Here is a 24,300-nt window from a genome sequence, read left to right as displayed (position 1 = left end):
TTAAGTAAGGGATGGCTCTAAACATGCTCATCTAGGGCACCATTTGTTACTTTAGTGTCATCCTTTGAGTAAGTACAGACTACAGAGCATAGCCTACATTGCTGTGCATTGAGCTGTGTGCAAAATCTGTTTAAGCCTGCACAGCTGGAAGAGTCAGATGGAGGTAATTACACATATGTAAGTTCAAACGGCTGCAGGAAAACAATTTCTTTTTTTAAAATATCGTCATGCAAGAGGATCATGCACACAGTTTGACAGAGTAAAAAAAAAACTCAAAATCATTATCAAAGCATTTTTCTGAAACAGGATGTTACATATTGTTTAAATTAGTAAAGGGAAAAAAACATCTGCAATGCTTAACTTTAAAGACTTCGAAGTTTGAACTTTACAGAACACCAGTCACCCAGCTTTTCCAGGAGATCTACCTTTGACTAACACGCAACTATAAACTTGTGCCTTTCCTAACATAACCAAATACAGACCAGCTCTTTGTAACCCCTTTAACAGTTCCAGCCTCTGCCTGTGAGTCATCTTTCCACATGGAAACATTTTCTCCTAAGATGTGGTAGGGGTTTTTGTTTACAGAAATTGAATAAAGCGTTTACTCTTCAGGAGTTAGGAAAAAATTTGTCATTAAGTTCTCAAAGAGCCCTTATGCTTGTATGTTTTTTGCGGGCACCATCAGCACCTTCACTAAGATGAGGAGAAGTATAAAAACACGTATAAATGTTATTTTCAAGTGGTATAAATTACTTTGACTGTACTGCAGAACAGGGTTGTTAAAGTTTTAAATGTTCAAATTCATCAAAGTAATAGATTACTTGTTAATATAATCTTGTCTCTGAATGCCTATAAATACATCTTCATGTCTGATGTTCCAGTATTGCCATATAAGCAACATGACTGCTACGGAGTCATTAAAAAACTGAAAAAGTGGTTTACTGTGTTGGTACACTTGACAGTTTAGCATTATTTCCTTTTAGCATTACATTTAGTAATGCTTCTTGTTGCTACCACTGCTAAAAAGATACACATCTGCTTTTTAGTCAGGAACTGGCTTGTTCTCAGAACAATTTGAAACTGGACTATAGTTTTGTTCAAATCTGGTTTAAATTAGTGCAGCCGAAGACAATGCGTGGCTAGGCTGCAGACTTCATTAAAGAAATTGAAAAACACAGGGCAGATTCACTTCTAATTTACCCTTAATGCACTGAACAACAAAAACTGCTGGTGCTTCCTTGCTCTCTGTTTATTATTTTTGTTTGTTCATAGTCCATTCCCATTTATGTTATTAGTTTGTGTTTATCAAAACATCTGCACTGGTGCCCTAATTTTTACAAGACTGGGTGATAACATTAGTAGCACCTGTCTAATATTGAGTAGACCCCCCTTGTGTTACCAAAACAGGTCTGACCTTTCAAGGCACAGACTGCAGAAGACCTCTGACCTCTGTTTTTACTTCACCTGTCAGGGGTGCTCATGTTATGGTCAATCGCTGTATATCTAACTGGTTGCTATCTTCAGGAGAGATTCCCCTACATGCCTCCAGCAGTCACTGTTACTAGCTACATTGAAGCAGCAATACAACGTTGAGTGAACTGTCCAGGGCATGAAGAAGACGTGATATAACTGGGGTGCGCCAGTGGAGCTAAGCATACACATTTTCCACCAGTGGAGGCAAGATTTAGAAAAAAGCTCCCAAATCTCCACTTTTGCTCCACCTTTGGGTCAGAATAAGTTTCAATTTAAAAAATTAAATCTAAATAAGATTAAATTTATTTGGAGTGACTTACAAAAGTGTTTAGTCATTCACTCAGAATATCCAAAGCTAGTATCGATACAGTACTCAAGTAAATATGTAAAATTTTATAGTAAGTATTTATTTATTAAAAACAAGATTGTGATTTAACAGGCCTATGTGTACACAACCATGACATATTCTAATTTACATTCAATTTGAATTCATTTATATAGTGCTTTTAACAGACTTCATAAAGCAGCTTTACAGAGATCCGAGCACCCAGTAAGTAAGCCGATAGTAACAGTGGTTTAAAAAAAAATAAAAAAAGTAAAACCTGTCTTAGCAGAAACCTTAAGAAAAACAAAGAAAAGGGAAACCTGCTGGTTTGGTTATGCAAGGGTCAATGGCACATGCAGATAGCTCCAGGCTGGTGGCAGTTAGCAGGGGCACCCAGTCAACATGTTTGATTGTGCATGCAATGACTAGTACAGTACACAGTGCATCTCAATGTTGGAGATTCTATTGTAAGTCACTTAAAAGTGTTGGGCCCTAAAGGTTATGCCAGAGTTTTCGGGAGCATCTGGCCTTCTACCACAGAGATGGGCTTTCTGGGGTCTGAGCCGCCTGGGGTCAGTGCAAACGTGGTATGCCACGACTGACTGGCCCTACCCAGTCACAACACTCAGGCAGGTGAATTAGAAGGTGGGCAGGTAAGTGATTTACTCTATTTAAATAATTAATTCTGTCATTTCTTGTATTGTGTGGGAAATAGTCAATTCCAGTATCACTTACATATTACTATTTTGACTATTTCCCACACAATACAAGAAATCTGTTGTTTTGAAGTTTGCAGATGACACTACAGTCATCGGACTCATCCGGGATGATGAAGAGTCTGTATATCGGCAGGAGGTTGAACGGATAGTACTGGTACAGTCAGAACAACCTGGAGCTAAACACGCTCAAGACTGTATAGATTTGACTGGACTTTAGGAAACACCGCCCAGCTCTACTGCCCCTCACTATCCTCAACAACCCTGTGTCAGCTGCAGAGACCTTCAGGTCCCTGTTTACCACCATTTTTCATGACCTAAAGTGGGAGCCTAACATACTATTGTTCTCTGTATATTGTGTACTGTCAGTAAATTATATGTAGAGTAACTGTATATTGTTAACACTAGAGAGACATTATTTTGAACAGATATTTAGAACAAATTCCTTGTGTGTGAACATACATGGCCAATAAATCAGATTCTGATTCATTAACAACCTTCCAGATTTAACCATCTCCCGCCCATCTCAAACCCGATAGATCCTGAGCATCTAACAGATGATCTGCTGACTGTGCTTCGCTCTAACCATGACAATGTTCGCCCAATAAGATCAAACAAATTAGGGAGAAAAGGCTAGCAAGTTGGAATAACGACCATACATGTACAATGAAACAGATAACATACAAATTAGAATCTCTACAGCTTGAATGACATCACAGTCATGCGGAATACAAATAATATTCATATAATATTCATCGCATCACTAATAGACATTAACAAAAACAACCCAAGATTAATTTTAATACTGTAACCAAACTCACCAGCAATCAAACTAGAGCCCAACAGAGTGCTTTACCTTCTTGTTTGAGAGTCTCATACTTCGGTCTCATGGACATTATAGTGAGACCAAACAGCTCTTTAAGGGTGACAGGAGCATTGACAATGCCCTGCTTCTTCTTGTAACTAAGTCTAGAGACAGAGCCAGAGAGCACTTTTACCCACCATCAACAAGCCTATTGCACATCCTAAATTCTGGATAGCACCACGAGAGTTCCAGCTGAGCCCCCAGCTGCTTCAGTAGCTCAGCCTGGTCAGCACAGAGGAGGAATGAAACGTTGAGTGAATTAGCAACTATTATAGAATACTTGTACATCTTAAACATCTTGTACATCATCAAATAGAAGCTGAGAAACAGAATCAGAATCTGAATACAAAATGTACGTTAATGCCAGGTGTAAACAGGCTCTTAAAGGCATGTCCACGGGACTAAACAAAATACTTTTTTCTTTAAACACACCAAGCTGAACTGTTTCATTTGAGAAATTAATCTGTGGTCACACTTTTTTTTATTTGAGCTCCAGATATTAAACATAATAGCAAAAAAGTATTCTTGCAAAAGTTTACTGTTGACCATGAAATACAATTTAACATTTAATTAATATGGTTGGCAAAAGAAAATCAACCAAATTGCATAGAGCGAAACAGAACTCTAAAAACACTGTCTGTTTTTAACCAAACTTAAGACTCTTAATTCAGCCTCATCATAATGATTTCTAACTTGGCCACCAAACCAGGATGTGGTGTATTCTCTAATAAACAAACCTATCTGAGTTTTGAATCTGACATTTTCCAGACATACTCTCGGAGAATATGCGGTATGCAGTAAGCTATAGGTTAAGCGTCCATACGGTGGACAGATATTAATGAATATAATGGTGAAGTTTACAACTGTGAGTTCTACCTAGACTATCAGCATAATACTGTGGGAATTAAAGTGGGTGTATGAGTATCACTATGGTAATTACAGTTTTGTTGGCACTCCCTTGCCCCTCATCCTCCTCTATTTGTCCCTCTTACTGTAGCACATCGGAAATGGCACATTATGACTTCTGTTAAACCCAAATTCAAATTCAGTCAACATCCAACATTCTAAGAATTTGTATCTTATCACAGTGAAAATGAGTCTCAACTAGGCTTAATTTGCCTTTACACAAACATTCAGCAGCCCTTGGGGCGGAGGGATTGGGGGTAGTGTGAGTCACACTCAACACATGGGCACCAGATGCTTTACTACATTTGCCCATGACCTCTTCAGAAATGTCTTTGATCTATACTGTCTATGCTATGTCTTTGATCAATATAAGGCTAGATTTGCATTTTATTAAAACAATAAAAACACTCAATGATACAACTATTCAGACAGTAAGTCCTAAATGGATTCCTTAAATCCTGACGTTCAAAGTCACTTTGAACTACAACTACTGTGAAAAAAAAGCCTTATCCAATCTTAGTAAAAGAAGAGTGTTAACAAGTACAGAGCCAAGTTTTTCACTAGTTAAATGTATATTATATTAATACATACGTTTTTGCTCCGTTTCCCAGACACAGATTATGACTAAATAAAAAATAAACGCTATTACCAGGACAATTTAGATCAAAATTGGGTTTATACAAGCACTGTGAAGCCCAAGAACAAGTTAAAGTATCTAAAAGCGTTTATAAGCAACTCTCCTACTGTTCTTTGCTTTAATTAAATCTGCATTTACTTGTCTAGCAACAATAAATGCCTTTGCGATCATAAAACCAAACGTGCCTTTGATTTACATGCCAAAACCAGATGCTTTTCGTATGCTTACTGTGGGAACGATTATAGACAGCCAACTGACTCTCCATACTTCTTCTTGCCTAAGACAGACTGGGCAAGAAGAAGTTTGCTGTTCTGAAAAGAGTAGAACATATCAAGACCTAGTGCAGCTGGGTTGTGCTCATGTCTTCAATCCAAGATTCTTAAATTTTTGGCTAAAGAGGTTTGGCACACATGATTAGTCAGTGGAACTTTATTTACGGGCTGAAAAATAACCAATTGACCCATCCTTGTTTCTCCCCAACAAATGTAATAATAGCTAGGCTGGATAATCTTTACAAAACATTTACAGAAATCGGATCAAAATATTGCAACCACAGTTTTTTCCAATATCGTGTAGGCCTGATTAGGAGCAGTGATCAGCAATCCTGAGTGCTTCAGTTAATCACCCATTAATTTAACTGTACCTTCCTTGTTGAATCTAAATCTAACTTGGGGTCTTAAATCAGAGTAAAGTTGGCAGTGCAAAGGTTGTCTAGTCAAGTAAATCATGCCACAAAAATAGAGAGTCTGTATTCAGGTCACCCTTACCGTTAGTAATTGTTTCACTGGTGCATTACTGGGAAATAACCAGTTACTGCAGAAAAAAATTACCATTTCTGACATAACATGGAAAAAGTGGACTTTTACTCAGGCGCAAGATTTAATATTGTTGTCTGTAAGATTTAATTAGGATTGCTGTCTGTTGTACAGTGGATGCTCACATAGATTAGATCCCCCTGCCCACAGCAGGATAACAGCTTTTCAAAATAACCAAAATTGAACACATGCATGTATTACCAGATTACAGTACGGTTCAGAATGACCACGTGAACCATCCACTGTTTGGTTTTTGTTAGTTCCCTTCTTTCATATGGCCAATGAACAGCCTCTTGTGCAAACCTATTATCCTAATTCACCAGGGTGACTTAATAAATTATGCAAAACAAGAACTACTAATTACTGACTTTTCCTTTTCTTTTGTTTTCATATGTTTATGCTGGTGTCCAAACTGCACAGGCTATGCAAATGCTGTAAATGAACAAAAGCTTCTAAAATCTTGGGCCAAGAACAGGATGAATGTACTTTCGTCTTCCATACAACTAAATAGTTGAGAGTATGAGGAGATGGGGAGGGGGGTTATCAGTTCTCAAGGAAAGCCACGTAGTCAGTGAGTCTGGCCAGCTGCTGTTCGTTTGGAACCAAAGAGACTGGGGGTGGATCTAGAGAGAGAGAGAGAGAGAGAGAGAGAGAGAGAGAGAGAGAGAGAGAGAGAGAGAGAGAGAGAGAGGGTGGGGGGGGGAGGATTGGTGCAAGGAGGGAGTAGGGGAGGAGAGAGAGAGAGAGATAATTAAAACCATGGTGAAACAGTCTGTCTAAAATAAAGCACAGTGCAAAAAGTGAGAGAATAAAGGGAAAAAAAGTAGGGCCAGGGCCAGTAAAGGGAGGGGAGAGCATTGGTGGCCAGGGCTGGGGGGGCAGTACCTCATGTGTTTCCACGTGAATGTTATGAAAACCATGGAGAAAACACAGCTTGGTTTTTCTTCCATGGGAGGGGAGTGTGTGACTGGAACATTATAGAGAAATGACTCAGACATAAGGGGGGGTGAAGGGGTTGGAAAGTCCCTTTCTTTCTTCCCAAACAAAATGAAACAGTGCCCCCACCTGGTTTCTGTGGCATTATCATCCGAGTGTTGGGATCTGCCTGCCACCCATGACTGACCACGCCTGCAAAAAATAAATAAATAAAATAATAATAATAAGTCCCAACTTGTAAGGAATAATACTATTTGTAAAAAGGGTGTCTCAAAGGGTTTTTGGCACATCCCTACTGTAGGTGGAGCCCAAGAAAACGACATACCAATTCTCTGTAATGCTGCTTTAAGTGAGTAGGCAATAAACCGATCTTCAAAAAACAAAGTTAAAGGGGAAACAATATTTTCTTAACCTCCATAAACTGAAGCTGAAAGTCCACAAGTCAGAAACATCTCGAATGCTCAATTGTTATGGGGCACTCATCACTTTCTAATAAACCATCCACACTGTAGAAACCCCAAGCTAAAACACCCTGACATGTTCTTATTTCCTTCTCCTCTCTTGTGGGTAATGATTACTGATTTTTTTATTTATGAAAGAAACATTAAGAATTGATGAAAATATTGTTCTATGTTTGATTATCACCTGTGCCTATGTTAATAATTCAAAAAGAAAAAAATACATTTTTCATTTGGTCAAGGGTGCACATTCTTTGCATTGGACTGTATAAAATAAATAAATCTAATTACCTATACAACATATCACATATACACAGCATTTTGTTGTAGCAGTTGGGTCTCCAGGCTACAGCTATTACATTGGGCATAATACGTATAAGAATTTAGGGAATAAAATATCAAAAACAGACATAATTAAGCATAGCAAATGAGAGGAAAAGCAGTGGGAAATGTGCAATTGTGGTATGGCTACCAGGACTGGAAAGAGACAGCTAGAAAGAAACAAAAAGAAATTTGTCTTTTCACTGGAAAAACACTTTTGCCTTAATTGGAGGAAAAGTGGAAACAGAGTTCATCTTAAGAATTTCCTCCACCACACATAGTATAAGCATCAAAAAGTGAGTGGCTAGATGAAAGTGCAAGAAGTGAAATGCTGATACTGTGCATTTAAAAGTATACATTATGATTTACATAGCTGGTATATACTGCAATCTTTATATACCTTGAGATATAATACAATCCATTGCTAAAATTGTCTGTATAAGTTTGTGTAATGTATGAATAATATAAAAAGGACAATAAGGAAAATACTTGGCTAGGCTGCATTCTCTTTTGTCATTCTCTTCATCAACATTTTGCTGATGTAACAGGTTTGAAATGATCTTTTTAAAGATACAGGCAACTAAATTGCCTCATTAATTAAGGTATTTAAAAAGAAAATAGATAAATAATAATAATAATAATCTCTTCATCTCTTCTAGAAAGAACCAAATCAGTTCATTGCATCTGCAGCCTGTGCTGCAGATTTTTCATACTCCTTAGTAAATGTGGTCCATAATGATTTTTTTGCATAACAATCTTGTGATATTAACACTATATGATAAGGCCAATGTGATCATTTTCAAATGACATTACATTTATATACAGTATCTTACCCTTTACAGCTTCTTCAAGTGAATATCCCACAAAAGAGGCAAAGTCTTCAGCACTGATTGAAGTATAGGCTTGAGCTACAAGTCCATAAGCCCTCCTGCGGGTAGACTCTAGAGAGAAAACAGAACAGCAACAAAACAAAAGATATTAAAAGATGACGGCTTCTTTAGTGTTCTAACAAGCAGTAAAAAAACATTTAAAGAGTAATGTGGGCATTCACTTCAAATATTCAGTTCAAATACATTGGCGCAGTCTGAATATAAAAAGCAGAAGGTATTTCCAATGTGCTAAACACACAAATATGCCTCTTCCCATTCTATTGATATGTCCTAAAAAGAACAATTATGTTGTTTTGCCACATAATCGCATCAAACATTTTGCTTAAAAATCATATGTTGGGTTGTTTTTTTAGTGGAACAGGTCTTTTTTCCTTTTTTTTTTTATATTAAAAGCCGTAAGAAGGTACTTTTACCTTTGTGTAACACAAGATCATCAACTAAAGGTTATATTTCATCAAGGATTGTGACAAAATTGAAGGAAGTGACAAAAGTGTGTTTAGTTTGCTTTTTTGTTGGGTCTAGAGATGATTTATTTTAGCATGATTCACATCCAACAGCTGTTCCCAACCAGCATTTAAAAACATGGCAACACTGCCTGTTTACTAATACCTACAAACAGTGAAAAATTCTTTCAGTGCTTGTGCACATACATTTGGGTATTTGGAGTGACTAAGAACCCTCAGCCCATGCGCACAATCATTTTTCCTGTAAGCATTTGGTTGAAGCTAGTAGCTGTAGCTGAAGCTTTGTTGAGGGCTGCACTGACTAGCCACAGTGCCATTAGGATAGCTACAAAACCTAAAAGCTTTTCAAACCTGGGCAGGTCTCTGACTGGGCCACTGTATTTAGAGAAATGTTTCTTGAGGGTGAATAATGAAATCAGTCCTCTACAAGACAATTATATGTCATAATTTTGTATTATATGTTAAGATTCTATGCTTATTTATATCTATATAAATTTTAGATCAGGTTAATGAAACTGAAAACCCCTACATAGGATCAAATTAGAAAAGCCATTCAAATCAGTTAATATCCAGATATTAGTAGATATCAGATAATGTTCACAATGTCCTTCACTTTACCTTCTACTACTGTCAAAGTCACTAATTTTTATATGGATGATACATACTTGATTAGAGGGCTGTTGGGTCACAACAGCAGTGTACTTCGAACAGAATGTCCAAGGGTAATTTATAAACATGTTGCCTAGAGATTATTTTAGCAACAATTCACACAGACAAACAGGACTCTAAAAGCCTGGTTGCAAGCAGCGAGAGTTGCTGAGCAAGGCAGTGGAGAAAGGAGGGGGTAGGGTCCATAAAGCCGTTTTTTTCCATCCGTCCTAGGGTGACATACTATTCCAAGGTCTCCAGCATATCCCGCACGCCAACATTTTAAAAATAGCCTGCTTCTCATCTTGTAAGAGACAAGCTAAAAAAAAAGATGACCATGCTTCAGAAGAAAAGTAAATGAATCAAACAGGACTTTTTGTAACAGATTTGAATTCAATTCTGGATTATGTGTGCAATGTACAGAACAATAAAATTACAACAAAAGCATAAGATAGAATTAATATTTTGAAAGTTAATTTATAGCTATCAGTACAGCACTGAAGTACATGAATAACAGCAGGACTATACATTTCAGACTGGCATGTGTTCCATTTATTTTTGACAAAAATACAGAGAAAACAACCAGACTATACTAATCACACTGAGTGACAAACAATAAACTAAAAATACAAAAGTATAAAAAAATGGCACCAATATAAATTCTTCTCAACTTTATTACTTTTACTATACTTATAAATTTTTTATCACTATGTGTGGGGTTTTAACGATGTCATATTTCTCAGTGTTAATATTGCGTAGCAGCAACACACATTACAAACCCCACAAACATTATTTTATTAATTACATTTTCTAGATCGCTTACTACCACTAACTCAACAACCGTACATGTGCAGTTTACTCTTCTTCTTCCTCCTCTGCATCTTCAAATTCTTCATCATCATCAGCTCCAAAGTCCATCTTAGACAACAGTGTCTCAACATGTTCTGTCGACAGGGTAAAATGGTCCATTCTCTCAAAACCAGGCTCAGGTCTCTCCTCGGCTAACGAACTCTTAGCAGCGTCCTTTGTCTGTGCAATGAGGCCCTTGGAGGACTGCAAGAACTCTGCAGCACTGCTTTGTTCAAGGGCACGCACTGCAGTATCCGTAAGCTCTGTGCCAGCCTGAAGGCGGTCTCCATAACGTCTGGCCAGCCGCCTTAAGGCTGCTACTTTCTCGTCCTGCTCTTTGCTAATACGCTCCAAGAGGGTACTCTTCCGTTCCTCAAGTGCTGTGTAGAGTGTGTCAAAGCGCTCACCTAATCTCAGTTTTGCACGTTGAGCATTATCCTGAACAGCTTTACAAGCCTCCTCCATCTGATTTAACAGAGCTTGCAGCCGCCCATTGCCCGTCACCAAAGCATCAATGGCATTACTTAGCTCACCCTTTTGGGCCTGGTAAACGCTAGCAAGAGGTGACACTTCACAGTCCTTGTGCTGACCAAATACTTTACACATTGAACAAGTAGGAACCTGGTGGGTTACACAGTAAATATTGATCTTCTCATCCTCATGTTCCTGACACAATGGTTCAGTGGAAGTCTTTGGCTTTAAAGGAGGCTCAGAGGCTCCTCCACCACCTTCCTGCTGCTGTTTGTATATGTCGATAATGTTCTCCACCAGAAGGTTTCTCTGAAGCCCATGAACGCCATGACGATCAAGAACCACCTCAAACCGGCATGTTGGACACCTGAAAACACCACCAGAAAAACGGTAGGGGTTTCGAGAATCATAAAGGTCACTCGCACATCCACGGCACAGGTTATGTTGACAGGGAAGGATCACCACTGGCTTGGTAAACATATCAAGACAGATTGGACAACTAAGTTGTTTTTCCAGACTCTCCATGGAGTTAGGGGACCCCATTAGGGAGCCAGTCCTTTGGATTTCCATTTTCGCTGTTTGATAACCTATGATCTCTTCTGCAGCCTATGATGATTGTTGTAGGTTTGGCACTATCATGCATGCACGTCCTTTCAGCTGTTAATTCTGGTGGGTTCACAGTGGTCCAGGGCTATATACGATCCTCTTGCAGCTGGTGACACTTTAAACCCCCCCCCCCCAACCAATCAGAGCTCACATTCTTCCCAGTTTGTTTTTAAGTCTGTTTTCAGAGAAGCAACACCCCCAACCTTCTACCAGCTTCTATGCGTCACGTCATGCTCCTCACCCTTCCTAGTGACAGAATCTCAATGAGAAAATATCTAAGCTGTGATAAACAAGGCACATGTGACAAGGACACGGGTCTATTTTAACACTATTTAACTTTCAAAATACTTTTATTTACTGTCTCCTCTTTACCCCCAAATCTCAACAGCATGGTTCACCAACTGCTTTAAATGAACCAACACAACACTGATAACATGTTTCTTTTATTTATATTATACATATTATTATGGGTATGGGTCAAACTGACCAAATTATCAACTTAAATGTAGCTTTACTTATGCTTGAACTAGTAACTTGAGTAACTTGTTTCTATACCTCAGCACTTGATGTTTATAGTTTATAGTTACATGGAGGAAGGACTAAATTTAACTTTCCTTGATCTGTGTGAGTCAGGTGCAAGCACATGGGGATCAAATTGCTGTTCCTGAAATGGTATCAAGAAGTTAATGTATTTAAAAAAAAAAAAATTGGGCAATCATTGTATTCCAAATATGTAACTTGTTCAATTTGAATTCTACCCCTAATTTTCCACAAAAAGTTCAACAGGCCTTTAACTAAAACTCTGGAGCCCTCTGCTGTTGCGATTCAACAGATTTAACATAAGGCAGTGTAAAATTAAGATTTAGCAAGAACTTTATGTCTATTGCTGTCTGCCCAAACGAATAAGTCAGTATTCAAATATAGCTTATCTTTTTTTTTTTTTTTTACTACTTTAATAAAGCTGACCATACTGAAAACAAAGTCCCTTACATAAAACAATATATAAATTATATATTTATATAGTTATTTTATAATATTAAAGCACACACAAAAATACAGAGATCTTGCCAAATATATATACACACACATACACATCTGTTCCACAGTGGAATCTGTTGCATATTGTTCATCTGAGGTTGTATTTAACTAACGTTAACACCTAATTTTACATAAAACCATAGAATTCAAAGAGGGCACTTTGTTACATACATGCATGTCATAGGACATCAGTATGTATATTGATAATGGAGCGGCATTACCTCTGGGAATGGTTTGGGAACGCAAACACCTACATAAGCCGTTATGTGTTATCTTGTGAGTATGTTTAACATCAGGCTAGTGTGTTCATTGCAAGGAGACATGAGTTTAAGCGAGACATGACAGTGTGCTCCAGATGGATGGTCACATGATCATGATCACATGATCGTGACAGGCAACGTCAATCAATGTGAACAGAAAACCTGCATGGCCAGTACTTTTTTTCTGTCCTGGCACCAAAGTGGTGGAACGAACTTCCCCTAGGTGTCCGAACAGCAGTCTTCAAATGCAGACTGAAGATCCACCTCTTCCGAGAATACTTGAGCGAATAGCAGAGTGGTCACCTTACTGACTTGTGTTCAGTAATCTCTAAGCTTAGAGGTATCTTATTAGAATTATTAGAATGAATTATTAGTCTATTCAAACTAGCTGAGGTTTTTCTTGGGCAAATAGCAAAGCACTTTTGTAAGTCGCTCTGGATAAGAGCGTCTGCTAAATGCCTTAAATGTAAATGTTAAATGCACTTATTAACCTTGTAAGCGCTTTTACTAGCTTTACTAGCTTTTTACTTTTATTTGGCCTCCAGCATTCAGAAATCAACAAACTCAGCTCGCTGGTGTCGGTCAATCATTTTAAACTTTAAAAATCATCTCCACCCTGCCTGTAACTGTTTCACATTATTTTAACTATTTTACATTTAATTTATTTATCTGTTTAATCATTCCAGTTACCTTTATTACTTTTATTAGTATAACCTATTATTTATATATTTAAGAAAAACTAATAACAACAATAATAATAATACTAATCATTATCTTTATCTTTTTTATTATGAACCATCACAGTTACTTCAGTCACAGAGTGCTAGCTTCTTACTCTTTCCTAAAATTTAGAAAGCTTCAGCAAGGGGAAAAGCCTTTTCACTCAACTCTGAAATAACTTTCTAGATATTGTTCGGAGCTCAGAGACAGTCTCAATCTTCAAGTCTAAAATGCAGTTAAGTTCGAGCCTGACCTGATAAAAGACTGACCGCTGGGCTCCCCGGCACCTGTGACTGACCAGCTGCCCACCAGGCTCCCCTGCCACCCTACAACCCTGTTGTCAGACCAGTTGACAACACTTCTGCCACTAGTATTCTACATGACGACTATGTTTAAGTTTACATGGACTATTTGCCCCGATCATTATTATTATCATCATCACCATTAAACATCATTACTCAACTAGGATCATGTTAGTCACATGTAATGTAATATAAACAGTGTTTAATAAAAATAAACACTGAATGATTGACTGGCCATTCCTGTAAGCTGCCATTGCTTAACAAGCTACATTGTGAACTGAGGGCACAGCTACCTGAAAACACTTTGCTATAGTCTTATAGCCCTTTCCTGTGGGGATTATCTATACATTTCATAATATTAAAAGAATGTTCACTTGGAACAGTAGTCAACCATGCCAGAAGTATCCAGCCTATCAAAAGTCTTGCAAGAGTGCCACAACAACTCACAATAAGTATGTCTTCATTACAACATTACAAACTGCAGGTCTCACTGAGGCAAGATCACAAGAAAGAGACTAGTAACATACTTGTCAGGAAAAACGACTGTATTTTTGGAATAACATTCTGTAAACAGGTGAGTTGAAAGTGAATCATTTCGGAAGGGGTTATTACATATGGCTTAAAGTCATTACAGCATTCCTCAATAAGAATATTATAGAAACGGTCAAACAGTGTTGAGGTAGTGTGATGGTGGTGGCCTGGGGATGCTTGGTCACTTTAGGGTCTGGGTGACCAATCATAATTGACTAAATTGACAGGAATTTAGCTCACTAGCTGGAAATTCTGCAAGAGCATGTCCAGTCATTAGTCAAATGCTTCTTACAGGAGCTCCACTTCACCAAATTCATGGACATGCATTGCCAAGAATAGCAAAACTGGGCTAGTTATTTTATATACAGTGTGTGCAGAATTATTAGGCAAGTTGTATTTGAGAGGATTCTTTTTATTATTGAACAACAACTATGTTCTCAATCAACCCAAAAGACTCAAATATCAAAGCTTAATATTTTTGGAAGTTGGAGTGTTTTTTTTGTTTTTTTTTTTCAGATCTTAGGAGGATATCTGTTTGTGCAGGTAACCATTACTGTGCAGAATTATTAGGCAACTTAATAAAAAACAAATATATACCCATCTCACTTGTTTATTTTCACCAGGTAAACCAATATAACAAAAAATTTTGAAATAAACATTTCTGACATTCAAAAACAAAACCAAAAACAAATCAGTGACCAATATAGCCACCTTTCTTTACAATGACACTCAAAAGCCTTCCATCCATAGATTCTGTTAGTTGCTTGATCTATTTACGGTCAACATTGCGTGCAGCACACACCACAGCCTCCCAGACACTGTTCAGAGAGGGGTACTGTTTTCCCTCCCTGTAGATCTCACATTTTATGAGGGACCACAGGTTCTCTATGGGTTTCAGATCAGGTGAACAAGGGGACCATGTCATAATTTTTTCTTCTTTTAGACCCTTACTGGCCAGCCACGCTGTGGAGTATTTGAATGCATCTGATGGAGTATTGTCCTGCATGAAAATCATGTTTTTCTTGAACGATACCGACTTCTTTCTGTACCACTGCTTGAAGAAGGTGTCTTCCAGAAACTGGCAGTAGGTCTGGGAGTTGAGCTTCACTCCATCCTCAACCTGAAAAGGTCCCACAAGTTCATCTTTGATGATACCAGCCCATACCAGTACCCCACCTCCACCTTGCTGGCATCTGAGTCGGAGTGGAGCTCTCTGCCCTTTACTGATCCAGCCTCGGGCCCATCCACCTGGCCCATCAAGAGTCACTCGCATTTCATCAGTCCATAAAACTTTAGAAAAATCAGTCTTAAGATATTTCTTGGCCCAGTCTTGATATTTTATCTTATGTTTCTTGTTCAAAGGTGGTCATTTTTCAGCCTTCCCAGCCTTCAGCCAGCCTTACCTTGGCCATGTCCCTGAGAATCGCACACCTTGTGCTTTTTGATACTCCAGTTATGTTGCAGCTCTGAAATATGGCAAAACTGGTGGCAAATGCATCTTGGCAGCTTCACGCTTAATTTTCCTCAATTCATGGTCAGTTATTTTGCGCCTTTTTTTCCCCAACACGTTTCTTGCGACCCTGTTGGCTATTTGCCATGAAACGCTTGATTGTTCGGTGATCACGCTTCAAAAGTTTGGCAATTTCAAGACTGCTGCATCCCTCTGCAAGACATCTCACAATTTTTGACTTTTCAGAGTCCGTCAAATCTCTCTTTTGATCCATTTTGGGAAGGAAGTTGCCTAATAATTAAGCACACCTTATATAGGGTGTTGACATCATTAGACCACACCCCTTCTCATTACAAAGATGCACATCACCTGATTGGTAGTTGGCTTTCAAGCCTATAGAGCTTGGAGTAGGACAACATGTATAAAAAGGATGATGTGATCAAAATACTCATTTGCCTAATATGTCTGCACACAGTATATAGTATAGATAGATAGATAGATAGATACACATTGAGGAAAATAAGTATTTGAACACCCTGCGACTTTGCAAGTTCTCCCACTTAGAAATCATGGAGGGGTCTGAAGGTGCATGTACACTGTGAGAGACATAATCTTAAAAAAATAATTTTTTAAAATAATTTATTTGTGTGTTACTGCTGCAAATAAGTATTTAAACACCTGCCAATCAGCAAAAATTCTGGCCCTCAAAGACCTGTTAGTCCGCCTCTAAAAAGTGTTCCTCCACTCCACTTATTATTCTAAATTAGAAGCACCTGTTTGAGGTCGTTAGCTGCATACAGACACCTGTCCACCCCACACAATCAGTAAGACTCCAACGTGGCTAAGACCAAAGAGCTGTCCAAAGAAACCAGAGACAAAATTGTAGACCTCCACAAGGCTGGAAAGGGCTACGGGGCAATTGGCAAGCAGCTTGGTGAAAAAAGATCAACCGTTGGAGCAATTATTAGAAAATGGAAGAAGCTAAACATGACTGTCAATCTCCCTCAGACTGGGGCTCCATGCAAGATCTCACCTCATGGCGTATCAATGATCCTAAGAAAAGTGAGGAATCAGCCCAGAACTACACGGGAGGAGCTGGTCAATGACCTGAAGAGAGCTGGCACCACTGTCTCCAAGGTTACTGTGGGTAATACACTAAGACGTCATAGTTTAGAGTCATGCATGGCACAGAAGGTTCCCCTGCTTAAATCAGCACACGTCCAGGCCCGTCTTAAGTTTGCCCATGACCATTTGGATGATCCAGAGGATACATGGGAGAAAGTTCTGTGGTCAGATGAGACCAAAATATAACTTTTTGGTCTTAATTCCACTCGCCGTGTTTGGAGGACGAAGAATGATGAGTACCATCCCAAAAAAACCATCCCTACTATGAAGCATGGGGGTGGAAGCATCATGCTTTGGGGGTGTTTTTCTGCACATGGGACAGGACAACTGCACTGTATTAATGAGAGGATGACCGGGGCCATGTATTGCGAGATTTTGGGGAACAACCTCCTTCCCTCAGTTAGAGCACTGAAGATGGGTCGTGGCTGGGTCTTTCAACATGACAATGACCCAAAGCACATAGCCAGGATAACCATGGAGTGGCTCCATAAGAAGCATACCAAGGTTCTGGAGTGGCCTAGCCAGTCTCCAGACCTAAACCCTATAGAAAATCTTTGGAGGGAGCTCAAATGTTTGCACAGCTCCGGGTTTCTCAGCGACAGCCCAGAAACCTGGCTAATCTGGAGAATATCTGTGTGGTTGAATGGGCCAAAATCCCTGCTGCAGTGTGTGCAAATCTGGTGAAAAACTATATATATATATATACACACAGTATATGCATTAATTTCAAAATGTTCAAAGTGTCAAAATGTGATAAGGTCCTCATCCAAGTCAAGCATATTGACAAATATAATGTGCCTAAAATAATAACACAAAATGCTGGTCATTTATTTCTTTATTAAGAACAACTACAAAACCTGCTAGTGGAAAAAGTATGCCATCCCTAGAGTTTATAATCTCGAATAAGCTAATAGGAGTCAGTTGTTAGCATATCTGGAGTCTTCCTAATAAAATTAGTTTGGAGGTGTGGACTAGAGCTACTTTGACTGACTAAAAACCACTCAAACATTTAAGTTTGTTCCGCACAATAAGGATACGCACATGTGAGCCATGCCTCACCAAAAAGAGCTTCAGATGGAGGAGCTACAATAAAAACTGTTGATTTATATAAAGGTGGGTTTAAAGGTTACAAAATTATTTCAAAAACTTAGAAACTAGAAATTCACCAGTCTACAGTGAGGCAAACAATCTACAAATTGAGACAATTTGGAACTGTGGCTGTTCTGCCAAGAAGTGTCGTCCAGTCAAAATGTCTCCATAAGCACAACAGAGACTTATCAATGCGGTAAAGAAACAACCCCAAGTGACAGTCAAAGATCTGAAGGAGTCATTGGTACAGGCTAACATCTGTGTTCATGAGTCTACAGTCCGTAAAACCTTGAACAAGCAGCGTGTCTATGGCAGGACACCACAAAAGAAGCAGCTGCTTACTAAAAAAAATAAATAAAACATTATAGCTGCACGCCTGAAGTTTACGAAAGAGCACACTGACATTCCACTATGTAAAAGTTGGGTGATGCTCTGGAGTTTTGGGTCATTGAACTGTTGCAAGGCCACAAAATGGCTTATGAAAAACAAAACCCGCCTTTTAAAATGGCCCAAAGTCCAAAGATGCATAGTAACAAAGTAGAACTACTTCACTACTGTACTTAAGTACTAAAATGCTGTATCTGTACTCTACTAGAGTATTTTTTTTTTCTCCTACTTCCACTTTTACTTTACTACATATTTTAATATTGACTTTAATACTCAACTTTTACTCCGTTACATTTTTATGTTCTGCATCGTTACTCGTTACTATTATAAAAATGGTCAACATGAAGCGTGTGTGTGTGTGTGTGTGTGTGTATGTATGTATGTATGTAAAAGTATATATGCAAAAGTAATAATAAATAAAAAATCTATGAAAATGAACAAATGAAAATCTGAAATTGATTTTGAACCATGCTTCAACAGAATTATTTTAAAAAATAAATCCAACGAACAGGCCAGGACAAAAGTGATGGTACCCCTGAAAATAATGTGACAAAAGAGACATGTTAAATCAAGGTGTGTCAACTAATTAGCATCACAGGTGTCTACAATCTTGAAATCAGTCAATGGGCCTATATATAGTGCTACAGGTATTCACTGTGCTGTTTGGTGACACTGTGTGTACCATACTCCACATGGACCAGAGGAAGTGAAGGAAAGAGTTGTCTGAGGAGATTAGAAAGAAAATTATTATTGGTTATAAGACCATCTTCAGGCAGCTTGATGTTCCTGTGACTACAGTTGCACATATTATTCAGAAATTTAAAATCCATGGCACTGTAGCCAACCTCCCTGGACGTGGCCGCAGGAGGAAAATTGATGGCAAATCAAAGAGAAGGAAAATATGAATGGTAACAAAAGAGCCCAGAAAAAACTTCCAAGGAGATTAAAGGTGAACTTCAAGATTAAGGAACAGTGTCAGATCGCAACATCCGTTGTTGTTTAAGACAAATTGGTCTTGATGGGAGATGACCAAGGACACCATTGTTAAAAACAAATCATAAAAAAGCCAGACTGGAAATTGCCAAACTACATGTTGACAAGCCCCAAAGCTTCTGGGAGAATGTCCTATGGACAGATAAGGCATATTTTTAACTTTTTGCCAAGGCACATCTGCTCTATGTTCACAGACAGAAAAATGAAGCATATCAAGAAAAGAACACTGTCTCTACTGTGAAACATGGAGGAGGCTCTGTTATGCTCTGGGGCTGCTTTGCTGCATCTGGCACAGGGTGTCTTGAATCTGTGCAGGGTACAATGAAATCTCAGGACTATCAAGAGATTCTAGAGAGAAATGTGCTGCCCAGTGTCAGAAAGCTTGGTCTCAGTTGCAGGTCATGGGTCTTGCAACAGGATAATGACCCAAAACACACAGCAAAAAACACCCAAGAATGGCTATTCTAAAGTGGCCTTCTATGAGCCCTGACCTAAATCCTATTGAGCATCTTTTTAAAAGGAGCTGAAACATGCCATCTGGAAAAGGCAACCTTCAAAACTGAGACAACTGGAGCGGTGTGCTCATGAGGAGTGGGACAAAATACCTGCTGAGAGGTGTAGAAGTCTCATTGTCAGTTACAGGAATCATTTGATTGCAGAGTGAAGCTAAGGGTACCATCATTTCTGTCCAGGTCTGTTTTTATATTATTATATATATTTTTTTATAATTCTGTTGAAGCATGGTTGAAAAGCAATGTCTTACTTTCACTGGTTAATTGTCATAGCATTTTATTTATTATTACTTTTGTCAGATTCAAGTTATTTCTGTGACCATTGTGGGTTTTTCTTTCATTAACCAAGGGGTAACAACAATTTTGTCCACGTGTGTGTGTGTGTGTGTGTGTGTGTGTGTGTGTGTGTGTGTGTGTATTCTTAAGAAGTACTGCACTTTTGCTCTTACAGCATGATGAAAGTACCTCTTAGAGATTCCATAACAGGGAGAATTGTTTCAGACCACTGACAGGCAGCAATTGCACTGTATATGCCGGGGAAGTCTCGCTGCCAAATTCTTTGTCCTACTGCCCAAACAGCTGCCAGTTCTGGGTTTGCCTGTGGGGACATGCTTGATTAGATTTTCAGGACGTTATGTAGAAGTTTAGATAATATTTATATTGGCATTCTTTCAACCCAAAATAAAAAAAGTTTTTTACAGATTTTACAGACAATGTGAAAGTTAAGCATTCAAAATTAATGTAACTAACAGTTAATAAGAAGTTAAAATGTGCAATCAATGTTTAAGCTAGTTAGGTGCCTCATATCTATGATATGTTCTTGTCTTTTGCATGGTAAACAAAAAAATCCCTTCTTACTGAAATAAAAAAAAAAAAAAGATGAACCATCATGATTATTGCTTTACTTATACACACACACACATATATATATATATATATATATATATATATATATATTATATCTTATAACTTATTTGTAATATTTGTAACAATACAAAGCAGATTGTATTGCATGTACATACCAATATGAGAAAAACAGATAATGTATGTAGCTACACTTAGAATAGAGAAATACCGTTTTCATTGCTTGTGGAATCCGCTTCCACAGATATCTGGCATTGTTCCTGCAAAAACATAATGTAGCAATATATTTGTTTTGTATAAATGATTAACGGATTACGTATTAACATGATGCGAGAATGAATAAATACTTGCATATCATTGTGGAGAAGATAAAGAGCCAGTAATTGAGAATACACTTGTGGAGTTGCAATTCCACCTGGAGCCTGCAACAACACCATAGGCAAAAGAGAAAGGAAGGACATTAAAGTAAACAGCAAAGTCACATTTGATCTAGCTATTCCTTTCTATAAAAAAACGATACCACCGCTCCTGTATCGGCATTCTCTCGTGCTTTATGTCAAAACTTGAGCAGAGCACCTCTGCCGTTCTGCATGACCACAGTATTTACGTGCTTGCTGGCTAGCTTGAAAAGTAGATTCACATCAACACCTGCGCAATTCCCGAATATAGATAAAAGGAACCGTTATGTTATGGCTAGCTTAACTTGTTATTATTGCGACATGTCGATAAGCAACAGTAAGAATACCTAGCTAGCTAGCCAACTACTGAATACACACAGCCGCCGTTCCCTTCTTGCTAATGTAAACACGTTCATCTGTGTAATTATTAAAACAGTTAGCCCAGTAGCTAGCTAGCTAGCACACCTAGCTAGTAAAAAGGCAATTAGGAACGTGTACCTCATGTAGCTAGCAAGCTACAATCAAATTGTTTCCTGGTTAAAATCTCTAATTCTACTGATCGCTAAAAATAAGTTAGTAGAAATAGCATTAAGAGTAAGAAACACTACTTCTTCAGAAGCATTACTTAACGTTAGCTACATCACGGTCAATCCTAAACAATCCTAGCTAGCAACGTTCTTTCAAAAGAAACACTGCTGTAGGAACTAGCATACACATAGTATGCTTATTATTTAGCTAGCTACCTCCAACTCCTGTGTTTCGCACTGCTCCAAAAGCTTCTCGTAATTTTCACTCATCATGACCGCCACTGGCATTTTTGGACAGGTTGTGCGCCAGAATCCTAGTAGCTTGTGTTAGCCGATATGGGAAAAACAAACGACACCGTGACGGTTTCTTCTTTGTTTTGCCATCTCAAAGACAACTGACAATACTGACACCTACTGGACTGACTGGCTCTTAGGTGAACGATTTTCTTATTGTCAGCACCACAAAACAAAGCAAATGAAAAGTATGTTTAGGAAAGCATATTTAGACGTTCTTAATAATACTAAAGATGTTCCTTTGGAATACTGGGTGTTGTGGGCCAATGCCTACATTAAAGATTGTTCACATGTATATGCAATACCAATGCAAATATATAACATTTATAAAATATAGAAATGCAGACTAAATCCACCTGGATCAGCATTATGGGGAAATGTAACACTTGTACACATTTAGTAATAAACTGCAAACTTTTTAGTGCAAACGCCTAAATATTCATCTCTAAAAGATTACAATACATACGTGTCAGATAATATGTACATAAATATATACTTATTTTGTGCACAAACTTAGAAATTTGTCTATTGCTCCCAGATGGGGCATGGTTATGCAAACCAAGCTAAATAGCTAAATGTCACATGTTGTACCTGCACTGTGTTCTAATAAGGATAATCTTAGATGCCATTAGACATAGGAATGTGGACATTTTGCCAGCTCTTGTAATTGCGGACTAAAGCTAGTGGCTTTGCCAGCATGACTTGTGGTAGCTTGGTGTGTAACTGTTCAGTGAATTGTCATTTTATCATTTGTGTGTTAACGCAACACTATGTAGACTTTTTACCTTAAAACAACAGCTTCTACTCTGAGCTCTAACTGCACACTGCACTATGTAACTTTGGAAATGTGGGCAGGAGAACTGCGCAATGCTGCAGTTATATTTGTGTACAATCCTGTATTATTACTCTATCAATCCTTTCACACTGCTGGTTCTGTGTTTTCTGACAGCTGGGTGAAAATAATATAAACTGCGAAACAACAAGCTATCTGAGAAAAGTGCTTGGAACTGCTCCTTATTTTGGCTATACAAGGCACAAAGTTGAATACAGGTCAGAAGACTTTTTTCCAACCATTTCTTCTTTTTCACCTTTTCAGAGACTTTAAGATGCTTAAAGATTCTTAGATGTGCAAGGACAAAGATGCGCAAAGTTGTTGTGTTTAAGAAGGACATAGCTGAACAACAACGTAATAAGACTTGTGTATGCTAATAAGTCAGGTCGCAGACAGAGTGGAACCATTCAGGGTCATCTGAGAGAAACAACATGTTACTTCCTTTTCGTCACAGAGCTAAAAAAACAACGTTATTTGGGCACTTCTGGTGTTGTCTTATCGAATAATACCACACAATATTTTGTGTTAAATCATAAGTATTAAGTTTTGATATGTTTTACAGACCAATCATACATAACTTAATTTTAATATAACAAAAAAAAAACAATAACTGGTCATCCATGACTACACCAGGTTTTCATGCTTCTGTTAGATGGCGTGAGTTATTGAAGGAGATGGCAAGATCATGGCAGTAGTTCCAGGGATGTACAGAAGTTCTGTATTGTCGAGGTTGAGTATAAGGTCATGAGCTGCCATCCAAGGATACAGATATTGTTTAGCATTAAAATTTTACCTGGAAGCTTGTTCTTTCATTTATACAGATTTTTATAGAGCAATATATACCATGTGTAGGTGGCTGTAAAGAACCACCTACCTTGAGTTGGACCATGGGTGTCCAGTATCTTACACACAACCGCATTCCCACTTTCTGCCATTAACTTTCCTCCACTTTAAGCAACTCTGCCGCTCCAGCTGAATATGGAATAGGACAGTGTGCTGTGTTCATATACTTCAAAATGTCTTACGATGCCATGCATCATCCAGGGACTTTTTGTGTACTGTTTAATAAATACTGCTTATTCAGACACACTACCCATTCTCGCATACTGCTTTTACATGCTGTGTAATATGGAAGTCCGCAATTTTGGACGCAGCTATGGACCCACTTTGTTTTTGGTTTCTTACAGTACGCAATGCTGCCCTTCTTATGGCTTTCTGTGTATTGCTGCAAATATAAGAACAAGCTTTTTTTAATGCTCATCTGTTCTCAGGAAAAGGAAAAAAGGAAAAAAGAAAAAACACACAAAACCAGATACATCATGCCTGAGCTTGTAACAGGGATGGAGACATAAGTGGACGCCTGCCCTGCACATTTTAGGAGTGGTTTCCCAGACTAAGCCTAGTCCTGGACAGAGTTCCATTGGTAAAAATGTAAATGGGTTATCAAAAGCTCTCCTCCAGAGATTATAAACAAATTATCTGTAACAGAACTGTAGACATACAACATCATGTTTTTTCCTAATTTCTTAATTAAAGAAAAACCCACAGTGGTCACAGAAATAACTTGAATCTGACAAAAGTAATAATAAATAAAAATT

The 24,300-nt window shown here is 38.2% G+C and overlaps 2 protein-coding genes across 2 annotated transcripts; both read right to left on the bottom strand.

Moving 5' to 3' along the window:
• Positions 1–1,864: 1,864 nt before the first annotated feature.
• Positions 1,865–21,942, bottom strand: cops8 (COP9 signalosome subunit 8). Its single transcript, XM_072686451.1, has 7 exons — positions 21,793–21,942; positions 21,003–21,073; positions 20,863–20,911; positions 20,253–20,385; positions 8,286–8,393; positions 6,803–6,865; positions 1,865–6,360 (listed from the first exon to the last, which is right to left on the bottom strand). The coding sequence occupies exons 1-7, from the start codon at positions 21,862–21,864 to the stop codon at positions 6,281–6,283; spliced, it is 576 nt and encodes a 191-aa protein (XP_072542552.1). The 5' UTR covers positions 21,865–21,942; the 3' UTR covers positions 1,865–6,280.
• Positions 9,983–11,497, bottom strand: trim63b (tripartite motif containing 63b). Its single transcript, XM_072685240.1, has one exon. The coding sequence runs from the start codon at positions 11,342–11,344 to the stop codon at positions 10,310–10,312; it is 1,035 nt and encodes a 344-aa protein (XP_072541341.1). The 5' UTR covers positions 11,345–11,497; the 3' UTR covers positions 9,983–10,309.
• Positions 21,943–24,300: the final 2,358 nt, after the last annotated feature.

This window comes from Salminus brasiliensis, chromosome 8 (assembly GCF_030463535.1).
Source record: "Salminus brasiliensis chromosome 8, fSalBra1.hap2, whole genome shotgun sequence".
Lineage (NCBI taxonomy): Eukaryota > Metazoa > Chordata > Actinopteri > Characiformes > Bryconidae > Salminus > Salminus brasiliensis.
This window is presented reverse-complemented; position numbering and strand designations above follow the sequence as displayed.

Excerpts from the sequence above, each read along its gene's own strand:
- trim63b (XM_072685240.1), bottom strand. The coding sequence starts at position 11,344 with ATGGAAATCCAAAGGACTGGCTCCCTAATGGGGTCCCCTAACTCCATG.
- cops8 (XM_072686451.1), bottom strand. The coding sequence starts at position 21,864 with ATGCCAGTGGCGGTCATGATGAGTGAAAATTACGAGAAGCTTTTGGAG. Across the intron at positions 20,912-21,002 it reads TATCTTCTCCACAATGATAT|GAACAATGCCAGATATCTGT; the intron begins GCAAGTATTTAT and ends ATGTTTTTGCAG. Across the intron at positions 20,386-20,862 it reads TTCCACAAGCAATGAAAACG|GCAAACCCAGAACTGGCAGC; the intron begins GTATTTCTCTAT and ends ATGTCCCCACAG.